This window comes from Anas acuta, chromosome 1, assembly GCF_963932015.1.
Source record: "Anas acuta chromosome 1, bAnaAcu1.1, whole genome shotgun sequence".
Lineage (NCBI taxonomy): Eukaryota > Metazoa > Chordata > Aves > Anseriformes > Anatidae > Anas > Anas acuta.
Genome location: NC_088979.1, coordinates 148,515,660 through 148,539,789, shown reverse-complemented (window position 1 = coordinate 148,539,789; position 24,130 = coordinate 148,515,660). Strand labels below are relative to the sequence as shown.

General features: G+C 42.7%; 1 protein-coding gene across 1 annotated transcript in view; it reads right to left on the bottom strand.

Annotated features, from left to right (window-relative positions):
- The window catches only part of CRY1 (cryptochrome circadian regulator 1), a 38,310-nt gene extending 14,180 nt beyond the window's left edge, over positions 1-24,130 (bottom strand). Inside the window, exons 1-2 of the mRNA XM_068664613.1 lie at positions 23,726-24,130; positions 3,656-3,764 (exon numbers count right to left, since the gene is read on the bottom strand). Of these exons, the coding sequence (XP_068520714.1) occupies positions 3,656-3,764; positions 23,726-23,883 (267 nt within the window). The 5' untranslated portion in view covers positions 23,884-24,130. The remainder of the gene's footprint in view (positions 1-3,655; positions 3,765-23,725) is intronic.

Genomic DNA, 24,130 nt, shown 5'->3' with positions numbered 1-24,130 from the left:
TGGACATTCTCCCACAACAGTACTTTGCCCTGCAGAAAAGCTTTTCACATGTGCCTGTCAGCTTTAACAGCAGAGCTGAAGTTTTTGGAGAGAAACTAATTCAGAGGTAACCGGATTCGTCCCAGAAAAGGGGGAGTGCAGCGGAGCAGCAACTATTTCCCCCCTCTCCAAAACCAGACACCACCACACATTTTCCCTTCCTGTTCCAAATCCCCAACCGGAAAGGAAAGTCTTCCAATTCTCAATTAAAGGTCAAAAAATTTGTCTCTTAAGAAGAAGATGCCATCAAGTCTAACATCCTTGATGTCACAGCCCATTTAATTTTACCCACAGGTGCTGCTACCAAGCCAGCAGTAACAGAAGGGGGAAAAGAACTGAAGAAAGGCTCCACTAGGGACTATGCTTTGTGCAACAGCAGGATACTGGTAAGGTGGTAATGCACAAGTGATCCTAGAAAGCCACCCTGACAATCAAACTCAGAGGAACACTTTTCTAATCCCAGATCTCATAATCAGGTGATTTAAACCTACCAGCCAGACTATTTCAGACAACTGGATTTACACCAGAGACAAGGGTACTCAACGCTGCTCACCTAGGGTGCTGCTTCACTTCTGGACCCTCTAGTTCTCTCCTAGATGAGGCCCAGGTAGAGTCCTGGTGGTCTATCCGAACATCCTATGGAGTGCTTGGCTCCTTCCACCCCAAAGTCTGCCAACAATGACCCAGCAGGCCCTGAACCCCTCAGCAACCTCCCACACCTTTATGCAACATTTATTTTTCCTTTTGTTGTGTAAAACCACTATCCGATCATTTGCAGCATTTTTTCCCTGATTTTCTTTCTTTCTCCTGGCACACTGAATTAGAATGCATTTATGGCTTAGTTTTCAGTTAGTTTGTTAGTTTTCAGTGTTTCTGCAAAAGAATGGAAGTGCTGAATTCTTGCAAATAATAGATGATGAAATGATTTATCTGAGATACATTGGTTTGCTTTCCATGTGAGATGAGAATTACCAAAATTTTTAAAGCTGTCATGCCGGTAATCATTTGCCTTTTCAAACCACTCTTCATGTTAACATTCTTATGGTTTTCATTTTTCTTTTTAAATCCATTGGTGAAAATAAATCATAGGTGCATTTCTTTTTTACTCAAAGAATCAAATAAAATTTAAACACATTCAGCTAGCCACACTTTGATATTTCATCAATTCATTATCTAGCATAATGTTTGAAATTGTGATTATCAAGTTGCTTTCTTTAATAAGGGGGAGGTACAGACAAAGTCCAAACCAAACCCAGACCTTAGAACACAAACTGGAAGGCTGGAAAACAGAAAAAAATGAGAAAATTGTGTCCATGAAAATTGTGTCCAAGGAGCAGAGCCACATCACACAAGGAGCCAAGGAACTTTGACACAGGTGTGATGTGATCACACCCAGATCACATTAGCATGAGCCAGGCACTTACATCAAGGACACAAGTCACTCTGCTCTGTGTGATGGATGCTTTTAGCAACACCGATGCATTTAACGAATTAGAGATTGACCCGATTCTGTTTTCTTCATCAAGCCAGTCCCAAAGCACCAAAGATACAGAACAGGCTGGGATAAATTGAAGTGAATAAAGCAAGAACCAACCAAAATTTGATGGGTTCAAGTTAACCAACGGGTACGACATGGATGTCCACTACTAATGGAATTTGAATCCCTGCAGTCAGATGGAAACACCTTTCTCAAGTTACTTTAAAAAAAATTAAATTTAAAATAATTTTGCAAAGACCTGCAGAATTCACTGGTAAAAATATTGTCTCTGTGCACTTCTCCACAAGATGACAAGCTGCTGCTGCTATCAGCAGCACTATTAGCTAGCACTGCTGACAACACACAACACTGAATTCAGAGACGTGAAGGGTGCAAAGCTCCACTGAGGGATTCTAAGTGGGTGGGAAAGAAAAAAGCAAACAATTATTTATCTCTATGAAACGTCCTAGGAGTCCTTGAGGTCTTTTGCAAAGATAAAATTAGATCAGTGCTCTGTCTTTTGAACAAATTGTTCTTCAGCCTGTGAAAATGAGAGATCTATCAAACAACTGTGAAATATTCATTCCCCACCCAGGAACTAGCATCTGTGCTGGGAATTCTGACACAAGGGTTTACAGAATTTCCACCATGTCCTACCATTATTTGCCTGAAGTTATCCTCTTTCAGGCAAAAAAACATCTGTATGTGTTCTTTGCACAATGAGGAAACTGACATACAACAAAGACAATTCCTGGCAATTTGAGGAACCAGAAGACAAACAGACGTGAACATTCTTTGAATACTATTTGTATTACAAGTTATCTTCATTTCCTTCTCAGCAGTTAAATAATGTTCTGAAAGCGCAGCACTCTGATGCCATTAAGAATAGAAAAAGCAGCAGCTGTCAAAGTGGCCACTGAAGAACGCAGGAAAACTTCTCATCAGTGTCTCAAACCTAGAATCTCACACAAAGCATCAAGATCTTTCTCCATAATAAATGCAATCAGTGTGTTAGGAAGGTATTGACCACCTTGAATATCCAGGCGCTGCTGCAAGCAGCAACTAACGTCCCAGTGCTCCTGCAGGAAATTCTTCACTGAGTGGAAACCAAGCAAAGACCAGCTGGAGTATCAACCAAGTAGCACTTTCACAATTAAAGGACAAGAGTGAAGACCAAATCCATTTATTTATTTTTTAATTTTAATAGCTTGGTGTTACAGACTTGAGAATTAAACTTATCAAATAGACAGTCTCTTTGGAAAAACAGATTTATTTACCCCCCATCTTTCTCATTTCCATCACCTCAACTCAGTCATTCCATAGAACTTTGAAAATCAATTTGCAAAATGTTCATTTTTACTATCCTATTATAGTGTTGTTATCTTCAGTACACTATCAGCCAGATAAGATGAATTAGTATCAGTAGCAATCCCTCAGTTTTAATTTGTTCAATAAGACCCTTTCCTGCAAAAGCCTAAAACTTTAATTATAAATTGCCTTTTGATATTATTAAATAGTCTGTGAATAATAGGCATCAGACCAAATTAAAGTTGAGAATTTTCAATTTTAAGTTCAACTTTACCATTCTCTACATCAAGAACAACTGCAGGTGACCAAGTATATACTACACTTCAGAATAAAACTCGGCCACATAGAAACTAGGCAAGAATAATACTTAAAAATTGGACAACCCTGCCCCCTGCCTTTTTTTAAAAAAATAATAAATAAGCCTATTACTACCAAAAAAAAAAAAGAATCAAACCACTTTTAATTGCCAAGAAGCTACCACACCAGAGAACCAGCCTAAATAAAGCACAGCTCTTACAGGTCAGGAATCCATTAGAAATTAGTCATATTTCTGGAGAGAAAAAGAACAAGAACTGTGAGGTCTAAGAGGAACCCAGTTTAGTTGGTAGTATGAACCTTAGAGGGGGATGCAAAGTCCAAATAATTAAAGAAACCTGAAAGAGAAATTGCAGCAGTATGTTAAGTATTTGCATAGATAGCAACTTGCATTGAGGGATGCTCATAGAAGAAATATTCCTAGCTGAAACAAGTTTAGCAGTTATATTTAGAGACAAACCAACTGCAAGGTGAAAAAACCCTCTACGTTAATTTGTATGCATTTCTAACATTTACCTTAAAAAGTCTGGGGAAAACATCTGCTGGCTGTCCACGGATTACAAACAAGCGTGAATTCAGTTTCCGTAGATTGGCATCAAGATCCTCAAGACACTGAAGCAGAAACCTGCAAAGAAGTGTAAAGAAACATTGACTTTCTGAGGCAGACCAGATAATTTTACAATAGAAGAAGGGAACTATGAGGAACAACCCAACAAAGATTATCAGATCTTCAGTATTTAGTGCAGATTTTGGTGACGCACGCATGCATGTTCACGTCCTAATTACACTAGGCTTGCAGTAGTTCAATAGCTTAAATATACCCAATGGCATGTGATTCATGTGATTCAAAAAAAAAACAAAACTAATTTAAGTTTTTACTTCCATGCTATTCATTCTGGAATTGGCTAAAAACATACTCAAGCCTTAACCAAAGCAAGAAGTGTCTTTTCACCCCCAAAAAAGCAGCACACCACAGCAAAAAAGCAGACAATCAGCTGTTGGCATACTGCTACGAAACTTAATCCAAGGGCCCCTTACAACACAGCACCCCAAACTGTTTCTAAAAACAGCATTACCAGAGGACTAGATGGTCATGACTGACCCTCTGGCCTTCATTTCTAAAAATAACCCTCTGTATAACGAGGAGTGACACACACGTGGGCTATAACTTCACCGGGATTTTTAACAAACAAGCCAGCAAAGAGAAGAGGAACAGGGAGGGAATGGGGTGCTGCAAGTCCGCAAGGGTTCAAGGGGAACAGGCAGCTGCAGAAGGGATGTTGAGACAGGTCCACGTGCACAAAGAATTACTGGTGGGGTCAGGAACTAAAGGTAACAGCGGGTGCAGGTTGTTTTGGGGAAGACCAAAAAAAAAAGTGGAGAATAAAAAGGAGATCTCATCAGGAGCTGGTCAAATTCTCTGCTGGGCGTTCCTGCTTATGATGGTGGTGATGTTCTCCAAAGCCTGAGCTGACGAGGGCAGCTATGGACTGGGATGAAACCAAAACACCTAATTCTCTCCCTGTGCTAAATTTTGGGTTGAAACAACAGCAAGGTATTGAGACCATGGAGGAAGCTATGCAGTGTTTAAAAAGAAACTTGTGTATACCCTGTTAGAAACCATGCAGTAGTCATTTCAGTGATACAACAACCCTATGCTCATATCTGCTTCCATTAAAGAGAATTTGGGTCCTAAGTCACTTCCACATCAACTTTGGAAAGCACAGCTTCATTCATTTTTGTTTTTAAACCCGGAATTACAGTCTCTCTTTACTCTCAGCCACCTCCATCCTGCTCCCAAGGAACACGTGTGTTCACATCGACTTCACAAATCTCTATAAAGGCAAACTGCAAGAGTGTGCCAGATGACTTCGGAATAATACAGGAAAGATTTGGTTTTGTTTTATTTTAAGCTTCAAATCACGGAATACAGGGAAAAGGTATTCAGAGAAACTGCTCGTATGAAATGTCCATAACTATTTCAAAGCAAAAACTGGCCTCTCGGGAAATGATTAGCTTTTTCCTATCTGTATCTCGGTTCCCTTGATTTTCTCAATGTTTTCCTGCTAACTGATCACAGCATACAACTTCTGGTCTGGACCTGGCACCAAATCCTATTCAAGAAGATTACATGCACTGACCCAGTCTTCAATTCACATCCAAAGACCCTAAACTTGCCCTTAATACTGGTTAATCTCTATTTTGTTGGTTCCCGTACCTCCTGTTACCTCTCAACTATCTCGCACCACACTCCTGCATTTCTATCTCCATAAAGCTCTTCCATGTATTTAAAAAAAAAAAAAAAAAAAAGGTCTGAACTCTGATTGTTAAATATACATAGGCAGAGAGTGGGAGAGCTGAGGGGGTGTGGGGACGAGCTTCACAAAACCAACCATCTCCCCCCAGCCAAACAAAACCAGAACAAAACCCCAAATCCCAGCCTGGGCAATGACTGGCATTGCAAGCACATTGTTTGGAGATAAAAACCAAATTAAACCCTAGCGACCCTGTGGCATTTGCAGCAACAACAATGCAAAAGAGCACTGCTTTTGAATTTCAGCCCACGGACCCAGCTTACAACGAGTGATTACTCGGAATAAACCTGCCCTTTAGTAAGCCCATTTGAACCTTTCAGCTGGGCCAGATGCGCTTACCAAGAAGTGCAGCAAATAATGGAACTCCTCAACTTCATTTTCGCCAGCTGGAGTTGTGCGATACCGCATCTGAAGGCATTTTCTCATTAAACTGAGAACAAGATTTGTCCCCCCAAAAATCCTTCACACAGATTTGCCTTGCTCAGCTAGAAATGGGCCTTCCTAAACCACCACTTCTAGACACAACCACCACCAAGGCATTCGGCTGAATCAGCAACTTGCCGTAACCAAACCGTTTGCCTCCTCTTTCTCTTGAATACCTTAAAACATAGAAAAGTAGTCCAGCAACTCGGTTAGATGCATGCTAGTTGCCTGCTAGTTTTAGCTATATCCAGACAATTTACATCGAACTTGAGGAAATTCTGCCTTTCAGAATTCCTGCACTCATCCAACACGTTAACCTGTGCCTTTGCGAAAGGAAATTTTCAATCCTCACTCCCTGGGACAGCTTCTGGATCCAGGACTTTCTCTCATTTGGGCCTGGCATTATAATGCCTATCCTACCAAGTTACTGAGCCATCTGTAACATACATGTATATGGCAAGGGAGGAGTAATAAGATACCCACAACATGCACACACACCCCACACACGCTAAGCAAACTGATTGAAAAAGGATAAAACAGTAATTCTCAGTTCAACGCCCCGTCACAGTGAATTATTATGCAAGCCAGAAGAGAAGAGTGTTATAAAACTGGCTTTCCAGAGTTTTCCTGTGACTGCTAATGCAGGGTTTGGAGTGAGGATAGCTCTGAAGGACCAGCTCTGCGCACGGGTGCTTCACAGGAACACGTAGACGTTTTCCCCACTTGCAGGTAACAAAACGTAATTAGGAGCTGCTGTGTCTGGGCTGAAGAGCTGATTTTTTTGAGCTTTCTCACCAAAGCCATCAAAACCACTTACTCTCCTCAGCTTAATACACTTGAAAATTAGTCTGTGAGCTGACCTTAAATAGGAACGCCCATCTCATTAAAAGTATTCTCATTTCGGTATATGAACTCTTGGAGCAAAGTTTCTTCACAGTAGCTGTGAAGTAACAGCTGGGCTTGAACTCTGTTACACTTTTTCCCCAAAGTGTGCCAATTATGAGCTATTTAGATCTCCCTTTATAGTAAGGAGGCATGTTTCTGAGCCTGCAATTAAAAACAACTTTTCTCTCAACCTAAATCAAAATGAGAAAGCCTTTTCTTCTTCACCTTGAATAACTACAAAGTGCACGGCATGACTTGGTTAAAAAGGCACAAGAAGGACGCGTGGATGATGTTATCAGGCAAGCTCAGCGTTCATTTCACTAGCCAAGAAGTACAAGGTACGTGCGTGACAGGTGACAGAAGGAGACGAGATGACTTATTAGTAACCCAGGTAGAGTGCCAAAGTAGTTATAACCATGAGAAACACGCCCATCTTCAACACCACTCTGAAAGGTGGTGTTTTCTCAGGTTGTCCAATGGTATCAAGGATATTTAGAAATTATATTTAGAAATTTCACAAACCCTTCTGAAGACTGTATTCCTTACAAGGCTCTTACATGAAATCCTAGCTCCGAGGAACCTCACAAACTTCCCTGCTGCCAACCACACAAAGGCTGATGGGGGGCTGACGGCTGCATCAGAGGAGGGGCTGACAGGAGCTGGTTCACACGATACAGACTGTAATTACATTAATTATATTTTTATATTTATTAAATAACAGATGATAATAAAACAGGTTGTAGGAAGTCAGTAGCAGTCTGTTACAGTGGTAGCATTTTCCTTTAGGACAACGCTTGCAGGAGGGATAGTTTTAGACATGCTTTTTAAGGCCACAATTTTATCTTTTTTTTTTTGGGGGGGCGGGGGGTATTTTTAGGAACAATAAAACCCCAGAAATTATTAACCCCATAGAAACCATCCTCACCAGTATGAAGTGAGGAGAGTTACTGGGAATTGAGGGGACTTGAGATACAACAGCTTCACTTTCAAGTCCCATTTGCATCCAAGAACAGTGGTGTTAAACCATTAGGAATTGAGAAACTTCTGTTTCAGATTTTCCCTGAGCTAATTCAGGTTCAGGAATTTACCTCAGACAAGGCAGGAATTTTGGACTTCACAACCACAACACGAGAAAGTGATTTTGTTAGGCTCCCTCATTCTATGGAAGAAGTTACAAAAAGAGTCAAGTGAAAAAGGACTGTGCTAAAACTCATTTCATTCCTACATATTTTACCTATGACTGCTCAGATTTCAGCAATCCAAACTTCTGTTGAACCAATCTTTTAAAATGTCTCCTACCTAACCACCATCCTCAAGCCAAGCCCTTAACCTCAATCTCTCCAACAAAGGGAAGCACTGTCAAACAAGAGACTCGCGGCTTTATGGATATTTGATCACCACCCAGACTTTGTCTCTCAGAATTACCTTAAGCAGCCTAATGGCTGCTGGATTTATTTTCCTACTCAATTTTTTTCAACTTTGCTGTCAGATACGCCTTTGTCTTTCACAGTTAGTAAAGGACTAGATTAAATAAGAATATTACACGCTGTACATCAGATTTTTGTATTCGAATAAGCGCAGTTCACAGTGTTAGACACTGATCACATTAATATCTCATGGCACATTTATCTTCATTCAAGGGAAGAGCACGACTGAGCCTCTCCCTCATACACATCTTCTATTTTGTCCCAAGTTCAGTCAGGACGTTATGAAGTCCCTTATCACTTGGGTAAACATATTCCTCATAAGCTGCTACAGGAGTCAGAAGGAGGGTTTCATCTAATGCTGAAACCGTGTAAGACACTGAGAAGTACCTCAAATTTGATATATTTAATATTTTATCAATGTATTTTCCTGTTTGCCACCAACCAACGCGTCTTAGACAGCGCAAGCAGTGTATTCTTATGAAACCATAAGAAGATTAAGCTCAGACAGGATTTAAGTGTTATGAACACTCCACAGCATCCTTTGGCAGCAGGCCACGGCAGCATTTTCCTATTACCAAATCAAGGTCACATAGAGGCATGCCTGATTACATTACGGTGTTGCAGTGCGTACCGCACACAACTTCCAGTTCCCCAAAAGATACACAATACCACGTTTGATAGCAAGCTTATACCCAGGAGCAGGAAAAAATTCACATTATTCAACAACAGGTCCAGAAGCGAGCTGCCTGTGGGATCTAACAAGCCTCCTGCAGGCTCCTCTGCAGCCACTGGAGGAAGAAAGGCTCCTTCAGAGTGCAATCCGGGACTTCGGCATCTTTCGTAACTCAGTTCGAGCTGATCCGTGCACAAACAAACCAAGAAGTGCGTCGCTTGCCTTATTTCCTCCGCCATTTACAACTCTTCTTATCTTTAAACCAAAGCAAAGCTGTGATAGGGGAAGACAACAAAGTGCACCCAAGTCCAAGTACAGCTGGAATATTCATGATTTCTAAGAAAGCTGAGAAAGAGGATCTTAAAAAAAAAAAAAAAAACAAAAAAAAAAAAAACACAGCACCACCACGATAAATTGAACTCTTCAGGAAAAGACGAAAGGAGGAACTTCAAAAAATAATCGGGAGAAAGCAATGTTTAAAATTTAATCTCAGTACATCTTCAGGCTGAGTCCTTTTCAGTGGATCTTCTTTGAAGCTAAGCAGTAAAGACCTTCTCCCATATGGAGGGGGGTAAATGCCAACTTCAGCAAGCAGTACCACTATATTAAGACACTAACCTAGCTCACGCTGGACACAACGCTAGCATTTCCTTCCATATCATTCGTTTCTCAATAACTTCATTCCACCTCAAAGCTAGCACTCCCGAAAACAAGGAAGAACGTGGCTTTTGTCCTATACAGGAGACATTCAGATTCTCCAACCAGCAATCTGTATTTGGCTTCTACTTTGTGAGCCCTCCTTCGCAGCAAATAGCACACCTGCTCTTGGTAAGGATCTGCACCAGAACTCCACACTCAAAGGACAACTATTACTCATCCAAGCTCATTCCCGTTTAATGGGCAGCAAACATCTCCAATTACCTGCTGGTTACAAAGGTCAGCCTGCTGGTGATAAGAAACGGACAGGCTTGCAGCTTAAGCCTCTTCCCCAGAGTCTTCCACTCTTTAATGTATGCATTCTGCCTTTATTTTGCTCTAATCCTCTAATTCCAATCTGTTAAATGAACATCCTTATTCCTTGACTTTCAATTCCTCATGCTGACTCTTTCCAGAAAGAAACTTGTTGGATCCATAGAGGAAGCTCAAGGGCAAGCAAATGCATTTGCAACATGGACCCAGGGAAATTATGACCTAGAAGCAAATTTCAGAGCTCGGTTACTTGACAGTACAGACATGTTCACATTTAAACACATTTAAAGCTCCTTATCCGAACGTATCCAAGTTCTCTTATTTAAATGAGCTGCTTCATGTAATTAAACCAGGGCTGCCCTGCTTTTTATTCCTGTCACTGAATAAAGTAGCTCAGCCACGTTACTCTCCGCAATCCATGCTGTCCATGAGAAAAAAACAGCCATGGCTTGTTTCAAAAGAGCAAGGGAGATAAGGACACCCTAGCCAGTTACCGTCTTGCAATCTGATTCAGAAGGACACCTTCTATACTGCCCCTCCTTTACTTCCCAAAGGTTTTTATTTTCTTTATATTCAAGTGATCTTTTTAAGGCTACAATTACTGCTAATGAAATTTTACACAGTTTCAAGCTTTAGCAGGAAAAGAGACACTGGGTGAAAGAAACATTTCTCAACTACACTGTATGAATTGCAGGTCCCTGTGGTACAATTCCAAGGCCCCTGGTTTCTCTGATGCCAAACATCAGTTACATGCATAGAAGAGAAGATATCTGAAGGTATTCCTTAAAGTGTTCATGAAAACTGACTGGATTTCATCTCTGTGGTGCTGGCCTTACGTTGACCCGACATTCAGCATCACCCTAACCTCCCACTGCTAGTCTCAGGAGCCAAGAAGGCCAAAAGCCTCTGAACTGGTCCTTCAAAACTGAAATTAGCCACTTATATCTGAATACAAGGTAAAAACAGAGAAAAATCTCACATTTTTAAGAAAACACACATTTAGAAAGAATCACGTTTTTAAGAAAAATCAAAATCCCCCAATAACTGAGGCAGCTTTGCTTATGAAGCTGTGTCAGTCCAGAAATACTGTTCCTCGTCCCAGCTTTCTTAGCCTGTGAGCAGTAACGGAGGTGGTGGCTGGCCTCACCCTGCCAGGGACTTCCAGGCCGAAGCCTGAAGCTGACAGAAAAGATGCCTCGAGCTCAGTACTGGAAGCCCTGGTCTAGAAACTGAAGTGTAGCTGGTTCAAGGCATAATAGCTGGGGAGAGAAAAAAAAAACACAGATCAAATAACCTCCAGATAAACAGACTCTCTTCATCTGCCACAACAGCAGCAGTTCAGTGAAGGGCAGGACCAACACCAAGGTCAAGGACCAACATAAAACACCTCACTCAAAGCAACCGAATTTAATTAATCCAAATGAAGTTATTGTAGAGTTCCACTGAACTGTACTACACGGTAAAAAGTGATGCTCACTCATCTCTGAAGTAAGAGTAGTTCAGAAATGATTTTCTGAAGAATGAAACCTTTAAGAACTACTTATATATATATATATACACATACGTGTTTTACCTGTCTACCCATTCCTTTCAGAAAATAAGAAATTACCAAAGACCACCACTATCACAGATTTTTTTCTTTCACTGTTTAAAGAATAAAGGTAGGCAGCTGGAAAACAACATTCCCCAGACAATCAACACATTTTTTCCAGCTTGCTTGTGCCAGAAGCAGACTCGACAGCACCACAGAAGATGCAGAAGGGAGCACGGCAAGCTAGAAGACAAAAATGGGGGGGGGATGTGGGACAGGCCACCCCAAGCCCACCTTCCTGCAGGTGGGTGGGTAACCTTGGTTGAAGACAAAGCAGTTAACAACAGGAGCAGTAGGACACCAAGCAGACAAAGCACTGGCATTCCAGAATAGATACTCTTTTTTAAGCAGCTATAAGTATATAGATATAGTTTTTTTTGCTATAAAGCTATTTCTATAGATGAAAGTGATAGAGGAGCGTTTGCAGCCTCTGAACCAGCCCCGTGCTCAGTCCCCGCTGGCAGGTATTACTGCTATGCAGAGCCTCCCCGTTAGAGGTCAAACTGCAGGAAAACAAACGGCATTTGCTTTAATCCCCAAACTTCAAGGTGAGGGGGCAAGACCAAGGAGGGGTTAAAGAAACGAGAGGTCTTCAGACACTGCAGCTTTCCTTACTACCTTGCTCACAGCCCGACCATTTCCTTATACCGTTTGTAAGAAGGTTTCAATATGAATCAACAAAAATAGTTTCTTAAAGTAGGTCGTTGCTGCAGCAACCGGTCGCTGTTTGGACTACTCCCTGCCACAATGACCTACTTTTCCAGTTACATGCAACTCTTGTAGTAGGAACTGAAATTCTAGTTCACTTCGGAAGGGCTGAGGGAAGATTTATAACTCGCCGGTGAACTTTATTCCCAACAAAGACAGATAAAGCCTCTGAGCACTTACAGGCAGCAGACCGTTTCTGTTCCTCGGCGCTGCAGTTCGCAGGGAAACTACCAAAAGGTTAAGTGAAATCTAACCCGTGCCCCGAGCTCAAAAAGCACCAAGCCAATGTGCAAAACCGGGAGCAGACAAAAAATAGAATGGGAAGCCGTCAAAACGAACAGCCACCCGTGGACGGTGTGTCCCCTGCCAGCGCCGATCTCTGGCAGCAGTCTTCTCTGTAAACAGGCTGGTTCGGCACTGCTGCCAAGCTAAAGCTAATAAACGTTATCATCAATTAGAGGGCTAGACAATATTAAATCTGCACCAAAAGACAAAAAACCTCTATTAATGAGTGGAAAAGCTGATACTTTTCTAAGCCACATTTAACCCTGCACAAGCAGTACAGCAGGAACAGAGAGAGGCACAGCCCCAACCCAGGAAGTAACGCTGACAAATTCTGAATTTCCTGTTTATTGTTGCTATTAATGACCATTAACCTTATGGCAAAGGAAAAGAGACAGTCAAGTTAAATTTGGAGGAGTTCAGCACGAGAAACTAACAAATACAAAAGGCAAGCTATGCATTACCACGTAGCCCATCCGAATTAAAACTTGAGTTTTAATGGCACAGTTCATACAACAAACAAAAAACCAAAGCCCATGCACCAAATCCCTCCAAAGCCTATTTTACCTTAAGTCTTCTTAAAAATTTCTAAGTTGAGATGGAAGAACACTGGATCCGATGACAACACGGCACTGCGAGTGGAAAAGCTTTTCAAGTTTCCCCCACGCTTTCACTTGGGAACAAATCATAGCTAGTGATCATACCCCTGCAAATCGCACTCTCTTCAAAAAGAATAGCAAAAAAAAAAAAAAAAAAAAAAGATTTTTTCCTTAACTTTACCAGCATGCTGGACAAGAAGTACAACAGGAGCCAGAGCATCTGCAAAGGTTGGATTCTGGAAGAAAGATGCAGAAGTAGGAAAAAAAAAAAAAAAAAGTGAAATCATAAGACCCAGAAAGGCTGCTGCTGCAAGAGCAGCATCTGATCACTAGTAACAGTTCTCAGTTCGAAAGCCTGACCTCCAGTGCCAAAACTGCAAGGTCTATTGTGCTGTCTCCTATAGAAGGAGCAAAGAACTCTGGTAAGACTCTCAGTAAATGCAGCACTGAAGAACATTTCTCTGGCAAACTAATGAAATCTCAGAGCTGGCAGTGAGAAAGTATGTTTGGTGGAGTTATATTTGAAAACAAAAAAAAATGTGGGGGGCCAAAATCTAAAATGTAATGAAGAAGAGGATCCACATCCTCACCAGCCCTTGAATTTCTTCATGGTTTGGAAAAACAACACAGCTGAAATAAAATACTTAACAGTAAATTTCTTGGCAACTGGATTACAGAAAGGAAACTTCAGTCAAATACAGAAATGACAAGAGATCTGCTCACTGAGAAATGCCATGAGTATATGGTCAAAACTAGCTCTTACAGGGGTCTCCTGAGATTACGAAAGCCTTGGAATAAAAGAGGAAATATGAACCACAATGAAAGCTGAACTATCAACATAACAGTCATGAACTTTGCCATGAACTAAAGAAAACACACGTCAGAAAATGTTTCCAGGTCATACCAGTTACAGAATGTGCTGGAGAAAAGAAAATGAAGACCTATAAAGTCACACGAAACAGCATTCATGAGGTTTGGGATATAATGCATAACAGCAGTAAATAGCAAGCAGCTACACTATCTAAAAAGAAACAGATAAAGCACAGTAAAGCAGATCTTATGAAGTCTGCCATCTACCGAAAAATGCTGTCAGAAAGTCACAGGAATCATCCCTAGGCAACCTGTACAAAATAAATGCTTCAGGTAACATCCTTTAGCTTGATCACCCTCAGTAAAACTTGGATGGTTTCAACTTTTTTATGAATCTTGCTTAGTAGTGAACTCAAAGACTACAACCAAAATGCAGTCTCCTCCCCATCCAGAGACCCCCCTGAAACGCGGATGGTAAAAATTATTCTGTAAGGTATTTTGATTTAAATGCACGTCTCACGTTTACAAATTTATGGTCATGCCTCTCCCATGAGAGGAATAAGGGAAACAACAGCAGACAATCTATGCTAAAAGCTGTGTTATTCTATATTTCTACTTTATGATAGCTATTTTAAGAAACAGTCGCTGTAACCTGACTAGACACAAAAAATGCTCCTAGAAAAACTTTATTCTCAAGTACATGAAAAATAAAAGGGAAAAAAATCATTTAATGCCACTGAATTTATAAGCAAATGTCAAAATTTCAACTCAGACGAAACTCAAGAGAACACTGCAAAGAAAATTTCTCTATTCTTAAGTTAATCCAATGTATTGGAGAACAAATCATTAACTATTTTTAATGCCAGCTGCTCTATAAACTGGAGTCCCACTGTTCGCTGTGCACTTCTCCAATACTTCAGAAGTGCAGAGATTGCAAAACCAAGATAAGCTGGCCATGGTGTTGCACATCTTCAGTGCATGGTAAAATCATGACTGTGCAGACTGTGATCATGTTTCATGACCACAAGAATCATGAGGATTCTTCTGCCCCTCCCTCAATTACAGCTAAGCATAATCTGGAGCTAATTTCACAGTTATCTGGGACTTACTGAATAACTGGGCAAACTCATTGCAAATCAACTGACTTCCTCATTTTACTTAGGACTTGCGTTTTCCTCCCACCATTGACGTATTCCACAAAACAGGCAAAGGCAGCACAGTTTATCCTTTACCTACAGTGTAAGTAGACTGCTAGCATTTGCACAAAGGAAGAAACCGGCTGCTCCTGGCTTGGACTGGCGCACGCTTCATTGGGTTAGAAACTGGCTGGATAGCCGGGCCCAAAGAGTCGAGGTAAATGGAGTCAAGTCCAGTTGGAGGCCGGTCACTAGTGGCGTCCCCCAGGGCTCAGTGCTGGGGCCGGTCCTCTTTAATATCTTCATCAATGATCTGGACGAGGGCATTGAGTGCACCCTCAGTAAGTTCGCAGATGACACCAAGGTAGGTGCGTGTATCAATCTGCTTGATGGTAGGAAGTCTCTGCAGGAGGATCTGGATAGGCTGCACCGATGGGCTGAGGTCAACTGCATGAAGTTCAACAAGGTCAAGTGCCGGGTCCTGCACCTGGGGCGCAATAACCCCAAGCAGAGCTACAGGCTGGGAGATGAGTGGTTGTAAAGCTGCCAGGCAGAGAAGGACCTGGGAGTGATGGTGGACAGTCAGCTGAATATGAGCCAGCAGTGTGCTCAGGTGGCCAAGAAGGCCAACAGCATCCTGGCTTGTATCAGAAACAGTGTGACCAGCAGGGCTAGGGAGGTGATCGTCCCCCTGTACTCGGCTCTGGTGAGGCCGCACCTCGAGTACTGTGTTCAGTTTTGGGCCCCTCGCTACAAGAAGGACATCGAGGTGATTGAGTGGGTCCAGAGAAGGGCGACGAAGCTGGTGAGGGGTCTGGAGAACAAGTCCTATGAGGAGCGGCTGAGGGAGCTGGGCTTGTTCAGCCTGGAGAAAAGGAGGCTCAGGGGTGACCTTATTGCTCTTTACAGATACCTTAAAGGAGGCTGTAGAGAGGTGGGGGTTGGTCTGTTCTCCCACGTGCCTGGTGACAGGACGAGGGGGAATGGGCTAAAGTTGCACCAGGGGAGTTTTAGGTTAGATGTTAGGAAGAACTTCTTTACCAAAATGGTTGTTAGACATTGGAATGGGCTGCCCAGGGAAGTGGTGGAGTCACCATCCCTGGAGGTCTTTAAAAGACGTTTAGATGTAGAGCTTAGGGATATGGTTTAGTGGGGACTGTTAGTGTTAGGTCAGAGGTTGGACTCGATGATCTTGAGGTCTCTTCCAACCTAGAAATTCTGTGATTCTGTAAGAAACAAAGTTCTGAAACTGCTGAAATGCACAGGCTCTTTACTGTAAAATGAATACGTGTCCCAGGCCATGGATTCCACACTTTGGAGTGAGACATCACACATTTGGGTCTGTCTCCCAGCACCTGAACGGTTATGGAACCCAAACTGCAGCAACTAACCTGGACATAGAGCATGCCACATGTCCTAGAAAAAGAGCAAATCACAATAAATGTACTAACAAAGCTTTTAAAATGCAAACATGATAAAGATAGCAGATGGAAAAATCCATCAAAACTAAGTTTTCATGACAGGAGTTGTTCCTAAGTAGCTCATGCCATAGATATTTCATCTCCATCACTGAAGAATCAGTAACAACCTGAATTCATACTTCATAGCTTCCTTGTTTGAGCTTAAAAAGATTTTTTTCCCCCCAATGTTTCTTGTTTTCATTTTAAACTCATGGCGTAAGAATTTTGCAGCTTTCACTTTTCGTGGCTGTGCAAGAGCCTAACCTACAAACACGTGTTACAGATGCATGACTGAACAGGAAAGGCAATGCTCTCCTACCCATCAAGGACCACAAGGGCAAAAAAAAAAGTTTCCACAGCAGGCCCAGAAAGTTACTTCAGTTATGTCACAGGAGGAAGCAACGCATAATGCAAAAGCTCAAATGCAAACGACATCACACGCTTGTTATCTCAAGAATTAGACTTACAGCACAGTTACTGTCTGGATCAATGTTCAGCTGAAGAAATCCCTTCCTTCTCTGGCACTCTGACCAGGCTCCACTCTATTGCAGCAAACCTGTTGTGTTAGCACTTTTCAAGAGATTAACGTCCAACAGTTTTGACACCTGAATTTCTTTCTGAAGCCAGATTATGAAATCCTTATTTCCTACTCAATAGAGCCAGTATAGCCTTTCAGACCCTTTGAATACTAACACAACTAAAAAAAAGAATCCCAGTACACAGTTCAAGAAAAAAGTGCTTATTTTAAGAAGCTAGGTTCATTGCAGCTCAGCTATTGTCTACACTAACAAAGCCACAGTGTTGATTTTTAACATCTCACCATTAGTAATCAGTATCCCCCTAGATTTATAACTGCTCCAAAAATACAGATATACATGTAGATTTTTGATGTGTGCCTCCATTTACACACTCAAAAGAGAAGACTGCAATATTGCCCTATTTTCCCCAGACCTTTCCACGCAATCCTTCACCCACTAAACTTTTATCCCTGTAAAAAGCAACATTCACATGCACATTGAACTCCAAAGTAGTGGAAGCAACTGCTTAAAGGTGACCTGAAAAATATATGGAGGCTTCGGGGTTAGAAGAACACTGCAATTATAGTTCACCTGTTGTCCTAGATTGCAAAGAACCTGAAAGCCATAAGTACGTAGAAACAAATAAACTAACCTTGCTCCACATTTAAATTAGAGTTGTGAAAACCTAAGCGTACTGCAGCAAAATACCATGAAGTTCCTGCCCCACTAATCAAATCCCTCCCTAGATGTAACCACAGGCACTGCTGTTAAATCTGCTAAAACATGATGTGCAACATACTAAGCCTACAAAACACAAAGCCATATACTCCCGTGTTACTTACACAATCAAGCTGTCGTTTGCCTTTTTATTTCACTATGGGAAGGTAACAAAATGCCCTAAAGTGAGGGGTTTCCTTCAATACCAGATTAATGCATCACAGACTTGAGTGCAACTTCTACAGTGAAAAAAATGGCTGACTTCACTGGCAGCTTGACCTTCCTCATATCACTTGTTATATAACTGACCTGAAAGCCTGCCAGGAATTGAGAGGCTATGGAAAAGAACCACTTTCCTTGAAAATAAAACGCTTCCATTTTGTAGATTATAAACCAAACAGTTCAGATGGCAGAACGATACCAAACAGCTTTGTCTGCAACATTTGCATAATGAAATGTTTCAAGAGTATCTGCCGTTTGGAGGAATTAAGACGTTTTCACAAACTGGAGGAAAACACACTTTCTTACATAAAAATGACCAAAAAGATTAGAAAATTGCTTTCAAGAACTGATGCAGAATTCACTGATACTGCCGTGTATTGATCAATTAAAAAAAATCAGTGTTCTTGACTGCCTTAAAAAAGCTGTTTTCACATTAACCACCAATGGCGTTTGTCACCATCTCCCTTTTGTCACCAGAGGAGGTAACAGCACCAGCTGCAGGCAGATTACTTCCCCCAGTCAAATAAAGAATGTGGTTTATTGTTATTTCTGTAAAAATAAAATGAAAACACATTTCTGGTCCTAAGAGAAGGGAGAGAAGTAAGCCTATGGACTTTCTTCTAGACACTTGTCCCTCAGCCTCAGTCCCAAAGTCCACACGCTCCTCTCACACACCTCAAACATTTTACCCAGACCTTTTCTTGCGGTCCTCAAACCTGGGGAGTCATGGTGTAAAACCAGGCCTGGTTTTACAAACCAAACCTCACAACTTCTTTACCTGAGGAATTGGATTCCTTCAAGATCCTTCTTGCGGTCAGCAAGCAAATTGTGTAAGCGCTGACTGGAACTGTTCTGCCCTGTAACAACTGCTACCTGGAAAAAAAACAACGTACCGAGCACTTTATATAAGATTTGGTCTACAGCACCACCTGCTCTCCCCTGGCCGGCCAGTACAGACTTGTTGCCCGGTTTAATAGCACACACGTTACAGAATCTGGAAATAAAAGCCTTTCACCAAGGAAAACCAGCAAGCATAGCGTAATTTCTCTGCCAGCAGAGTTATTTCTCACCTTCTGACAGTACGATAAAAAAAATAAATCAGGCCTTTCCCTAACACAGTAAAAAGGCCAACACTTATTTGACCATAAAACTTCAAAGGGTGTCAACAAATGGAGAAACCACATTAGAAACCAATAATCACCCGCCAGAAAACACCCAGTGGTTACTCCACACGCCAACAGGGCAAGCTACAGTTACCCGGTCACGTCAGCCCGGAGCCAAGTCACCCAGTGGCCTTCCCCTCCTGCCCCTTCACCACTACCACCACCACCTTTTCGTGGCATAACTTAATCCCACCAAAACCCGTGATTCATCCCTTCTGGACAAGCCGAGCTAACCTGGCTTGCCACAGGGCTGTGTGCTCGTGCTATCACGAGAGGGTGGACCCAGCCCTTTCATCAACAGTGCGGGATTAACGCTGCGAGTACATACGTCAGCGTGGCTCAGTGACGTACTTTGCAAATCACAGGACAAGATCGTAAAACACCAAGAATGACAGAGGGAATCACCAAACTTCGGGCACTTTTAGGGTAGATGAGGCTTTCACGTGGGCTACTTAGACTGGGGAAGCCCTCCAGCATCCTATACCTAACAGTATGTACCATAAAAGTCTAACCTAAATAAGTGACCTCTGAAAGTAAGTTACTGCTCTTCAATAACAGACTTAGAAATTTACAGATTAATTATCCTTAATTTAGAGGGCTGGCGGGACAAAAGTTCTCCCAGTTGCACACTGAACTGGGGTTGACGCAAGTCACTGACAGGCACGACAGGTATGTCTGCAACAGGGCACAGAAACACAGGCTCGCTCGAGGACCTGCTATGCATTCAGAGCTCAGCACAGATGACCTACCCCATAAAAGAAATCCCAAAGTACCTAGAGAACATATGTGAGACTAATGTTTCTCCCCAACCTGCTGCACGTCTAGCTTCATATCTGAAGAACCATGAGCCTTGTCATCTCTACGAATGCTTTAGGTGATAGGCTTGATATTGAATATTTCATAAATTGAGGAGATTTTCACCCTGAGTGTTACAACACGAAACTGAAGGGATGCTCATAAAACCACAGAATATCCCATGTTGGGAGAGATCCACAGGATTCGTTGGCTCTAACTCCTGGCTTCACAGAACACTGCCCGAAAATCAGCCCATGTGTCTGAGAGCGCTGCCCAAACACTTCTTGACCTCTGGCAGGCTCAGTGCCATGATCCCTGCCCTGTGGAGCCTGTCCCAGTGCCCGCTCACCCTCTGGGTGCAGACCCTCTCCCTAACCCCCAGCCTGACCCTCCCCTGTCCCAGCTCCATGCCGTTCCCTCGGGTCCTGTCGCTGTCCCCAGAGAGCAGAGCTCAGCGCCTGCCCCTCCGCTCCCCTCGTGAGGGAGCTGCAGGCCGCCATGAGGCCTCCCCTCAGCCTGCTCTGCTCGGGGCTGAACAAACCAAGGAACCTCAGCTCCTTCTCATACATCTTGCCCTTCAGACCCTTCATCACCTTTGTAGCCATCCTTCGAATGCTCTCTAAAAGTTTTAGCAGGTATATCCATCAAAACTATTTTGGTGCCTTCCCTTTTCCACACCAAGCATTTGTCACCAAACCTAACAAAGTATAATACACAAATTTTGCCTGCCTCAATTACAAAGACAGTATTGTTTAATGCTGAAATCACTCAAAAATAATTCCACTGACAAACTTGCTTCAGCAATCCCACATCAGACAGATCTCTATATGGCAAACCACAACCTATGTGACTTGAAAGTATAAGCACATCTTCAAAACGAGATGCACAGAATAGTAAAACTTGGCTGATGTCTCAGAAGGATACCCAAGTATTAAATTTTTAAAGCAAGCTTCCATTTCCATGAATTGTAGTGATTGCCCTGGAAATTAAACTTTTTGATGATGCTTTCTGTTGCTCAAGTCTTTAGTTTTAATTATACTTTGAGGTACAAGCATCACATCTCCTAAATCACCAGAACTGCCTGCCATAACAGCAGCAATGACCAGAAATGCAGGATGTTGAACACATCAATATCCTCATGGAAGCCTACCAGGTATGAAATGAATTTTACTTCTCACGTTTTACCAATGTAAGTTCTTCTCTTCAGGAATAATTTAAAAAGGAAAAATCAAGGATTGGCGAGATTAGATTACCCATCGGGATAAATCCATTGCTGCATGCCAACCTTTTAACTGGCGTATCAAAAACATACATGCAGACTCAAGAAAACAAACTAAAAAAAGTAAATAATTAGCCAAAGTAAATCCTTATCCAGCAACTAATGGAATGTTTGCATTTCTTTTTATATATTATGATCAAATGCCATTCTGTACTAAAACCAGGGATAAAGGAAACCCTCCCCTACATGACACTGTTCACATGAGATCCCGTTCTCCTTAATACGAAGAACTCTTCACATGTACTCACAGACATTTTTTCTTAAGTATGTAATGGTTACTTGTTAGAGAATGCAAGTTACATTCTTTGCCTATTCTGTAGACACAGTTAGATGCATGATGCTTCTGGTGCCAAAAATGTAATGGAAAATGACAAATTATGAGCAATTTTCTATTTAGCATCTCCCCTCCATGTTTCTCCATCACAACTTACTTTTACTGAGCAAATTCTCACACGCAATCCTTTATGATACTGGAAAACTCATTCTATAGAAAAAGCATGTCACCTTCATTTAAGGGCTTGAGAGAAGGAACAATAAGAAACAGAACAGAGGCAGAAAGATGAAACAAGCTGAGGAAGGCCCTCGCGTTTGTTACGTAGCATTCGTGATTTTAGAGCAGGTAGGCTGAATGCCAGCAGAAAGGAGGTCAGTAAGGCCATGTGACTGCTTGGTAATTAGACTTGCTCAATAGCACAATTACACAAAAATATTAGCTCATGAGCGTTACATGACTGTTTAAAGAGAAAAGTTCATCAGAAAACACCTATGTATTAAAGGTTGCTATTTGCCAGACTTAAAGCACATTTTTAAAATGAATCGTAATTGGTGGCTCCGCAGAGGTACAGCACTGCTTTTAGCAAGGTAAGCCTCCTGGTTTTAGTCTCCTCACACCACTTTTCTCACATTCATTCTGTTAGTCATACTTTGAACTCCGACAGACATGAGTTTTTCCCAGGTCACTGGAACCACAAACTCGGCAGAACATAAACTCTCAGTGTAAACCCACTCAAACTAAGGAAAGATCACGGTAAACTCCGGTAGAAGATCAAATTTGACTCATGTCCCAAATGCTGAGGAGCTTCTGCTCTTAATCTCAAAAAGTACATGTTTTTAACCAATTCACCACCCTGCCATACAGGCATGTATGCAAGTATCTTGCTCACAGTCATCCAGTGAGCAAGAAGATAGCGTTTGATCATCAATTACAAGTGCTGAATGAGACAGTCAACCCAAAAAGTGCACTGTAAGCCTTGAGCTTGCATACTACGAACGTGTGTGTATTACCGCTGGTTAAAAATAGCTCATTAAAACCTAAAATGGAACCTAAAATGGATTCAGTCCAAACTACTAACTGTTAATTTAATAAGGGATTTATTGAAATCACTAAGAAACATCTGCAGGAGCCAGTTATTCTATAAAAGTTAAGATCTTTTTTTTTAAACTTGAAGGAATTGATGTTCTCACAAAACTGGGCTATGAAAGCAATGATATTTTCTACTCAAATCCATGTGCGGCAAGTGCCTTAAGGCATTCAGGTCCCTGGAGATTGTTTGAAGTGTTTTGGATAGCACAGTTGTAATTTACCCTCCTCTGGAGAACTCTATTTATACAGGGAGAGAAGTGGTGGCAGGGAGGGGGGGACAAATAAAGAGGGCTGAAAGAAAAATGCCCCTCTTCTAAAAAAAAAAAAAAAACAGACAGCCAAAACCAGAAAAACTCCACCAAAAACCCCCACCCCTTCTAACCACCAGCTAAAGAAGATGGTGTTCTTCAGATGCATAACGCAGTGCTGGGACCGTCTTCGAGAACACCAAGAACTACACTAAAGTAAACAAACCAGCAAAAGCACATGAAATATTTGACAGAAATGCACTCAAGGATCACACTGGCTGGAGATCACACCAAGTCGTCACTGAAGAACCGGGGTTGCAGCACTGAAGACACGAACTTCCTCTTGCTAGGATCAAAGTTCACATTTGTCCATCGTTCACTCGCTCAGAGCGTATAACCAAAAATGGTCTAGTACCAGTTAGCGTTTCCACTGCAAAATGCACCAGAAACCTCTGAATTATCCTTAAGACGTGTGATTTCCTTAGTGCTTAGGCTTGTTCCAGTTGCCTGCATTCTTTTAAAACTTAAGCAGTTTGTCCGCAAAGACCTCTGAAGTTTTAGGACTTGTTATTCTAAACAAATTGTTGCTGTCAAGACAACCTAAAAAATAAAAGGTTGCTACAGAAGAATTGTGCATCGTGGACCTCAGGTATGGGAGGAAGCTTAAAATTGTTTGGTTGCATGAGTCTTATTGGTGAAAAGGGAATAACCATCAAGCTGAACTTTTGAAATTTGCAATGTTTCTGTTCTGAAGGGCAGAAATATGACTGTAAGCAGAAGTGGAGGTGCAAAGAAGCACCCAAGGGGATGTCAGCGTGCCGGTACAGCGATGCCCTGGGAGAGGGGGGGGGGTCACAAACCTGACAGCGAGGATCCTAAAACCTGGCAAAAAGGATCCCGAGGGGCAGCAGAGCCACGGGAACCCCGACCCTGCAGCCGGGCGGTGCGGTGCCTGCCCACAGGGTCCCAGCCACCCCCATGGGGGTCTCCCCGGGGCACTCACCGCCACCTGTTGATGCCCACGTTGGACGAGCCGGCGAACCAGGGGTCCAGGATGTAGACGCAGCGCACCGTGTCGGCTCCCCGCACGCACTCCCGCAGCGCCGGGTTGTCGTGGAGCCGCAGCCCCTTGCGGAACCAGTGCACGGCGTTCACCCCCATCCCGACCCGGGGCGGCGGGGCGGGGGGGGGGGGAGGGCGCTCAGCGGGAGCTCATGGCCCGGCCACCGGGGAAGGGTCCCGGGGGAGGCGGGCTCTAGGACCCAGCGGAGGCGGCCGCCCGGCGGGGCCGCATCTCCCGCGCGGGAGCGGGGACGCGGGAGCGGGAGGCGGCGGCCGCGCGCGCGCTCTCCTCGTGCCAGCCGCCGCCCGCTGCCCGTGCGCCGCCGCCGCCGCCCCAGCCCCGCCC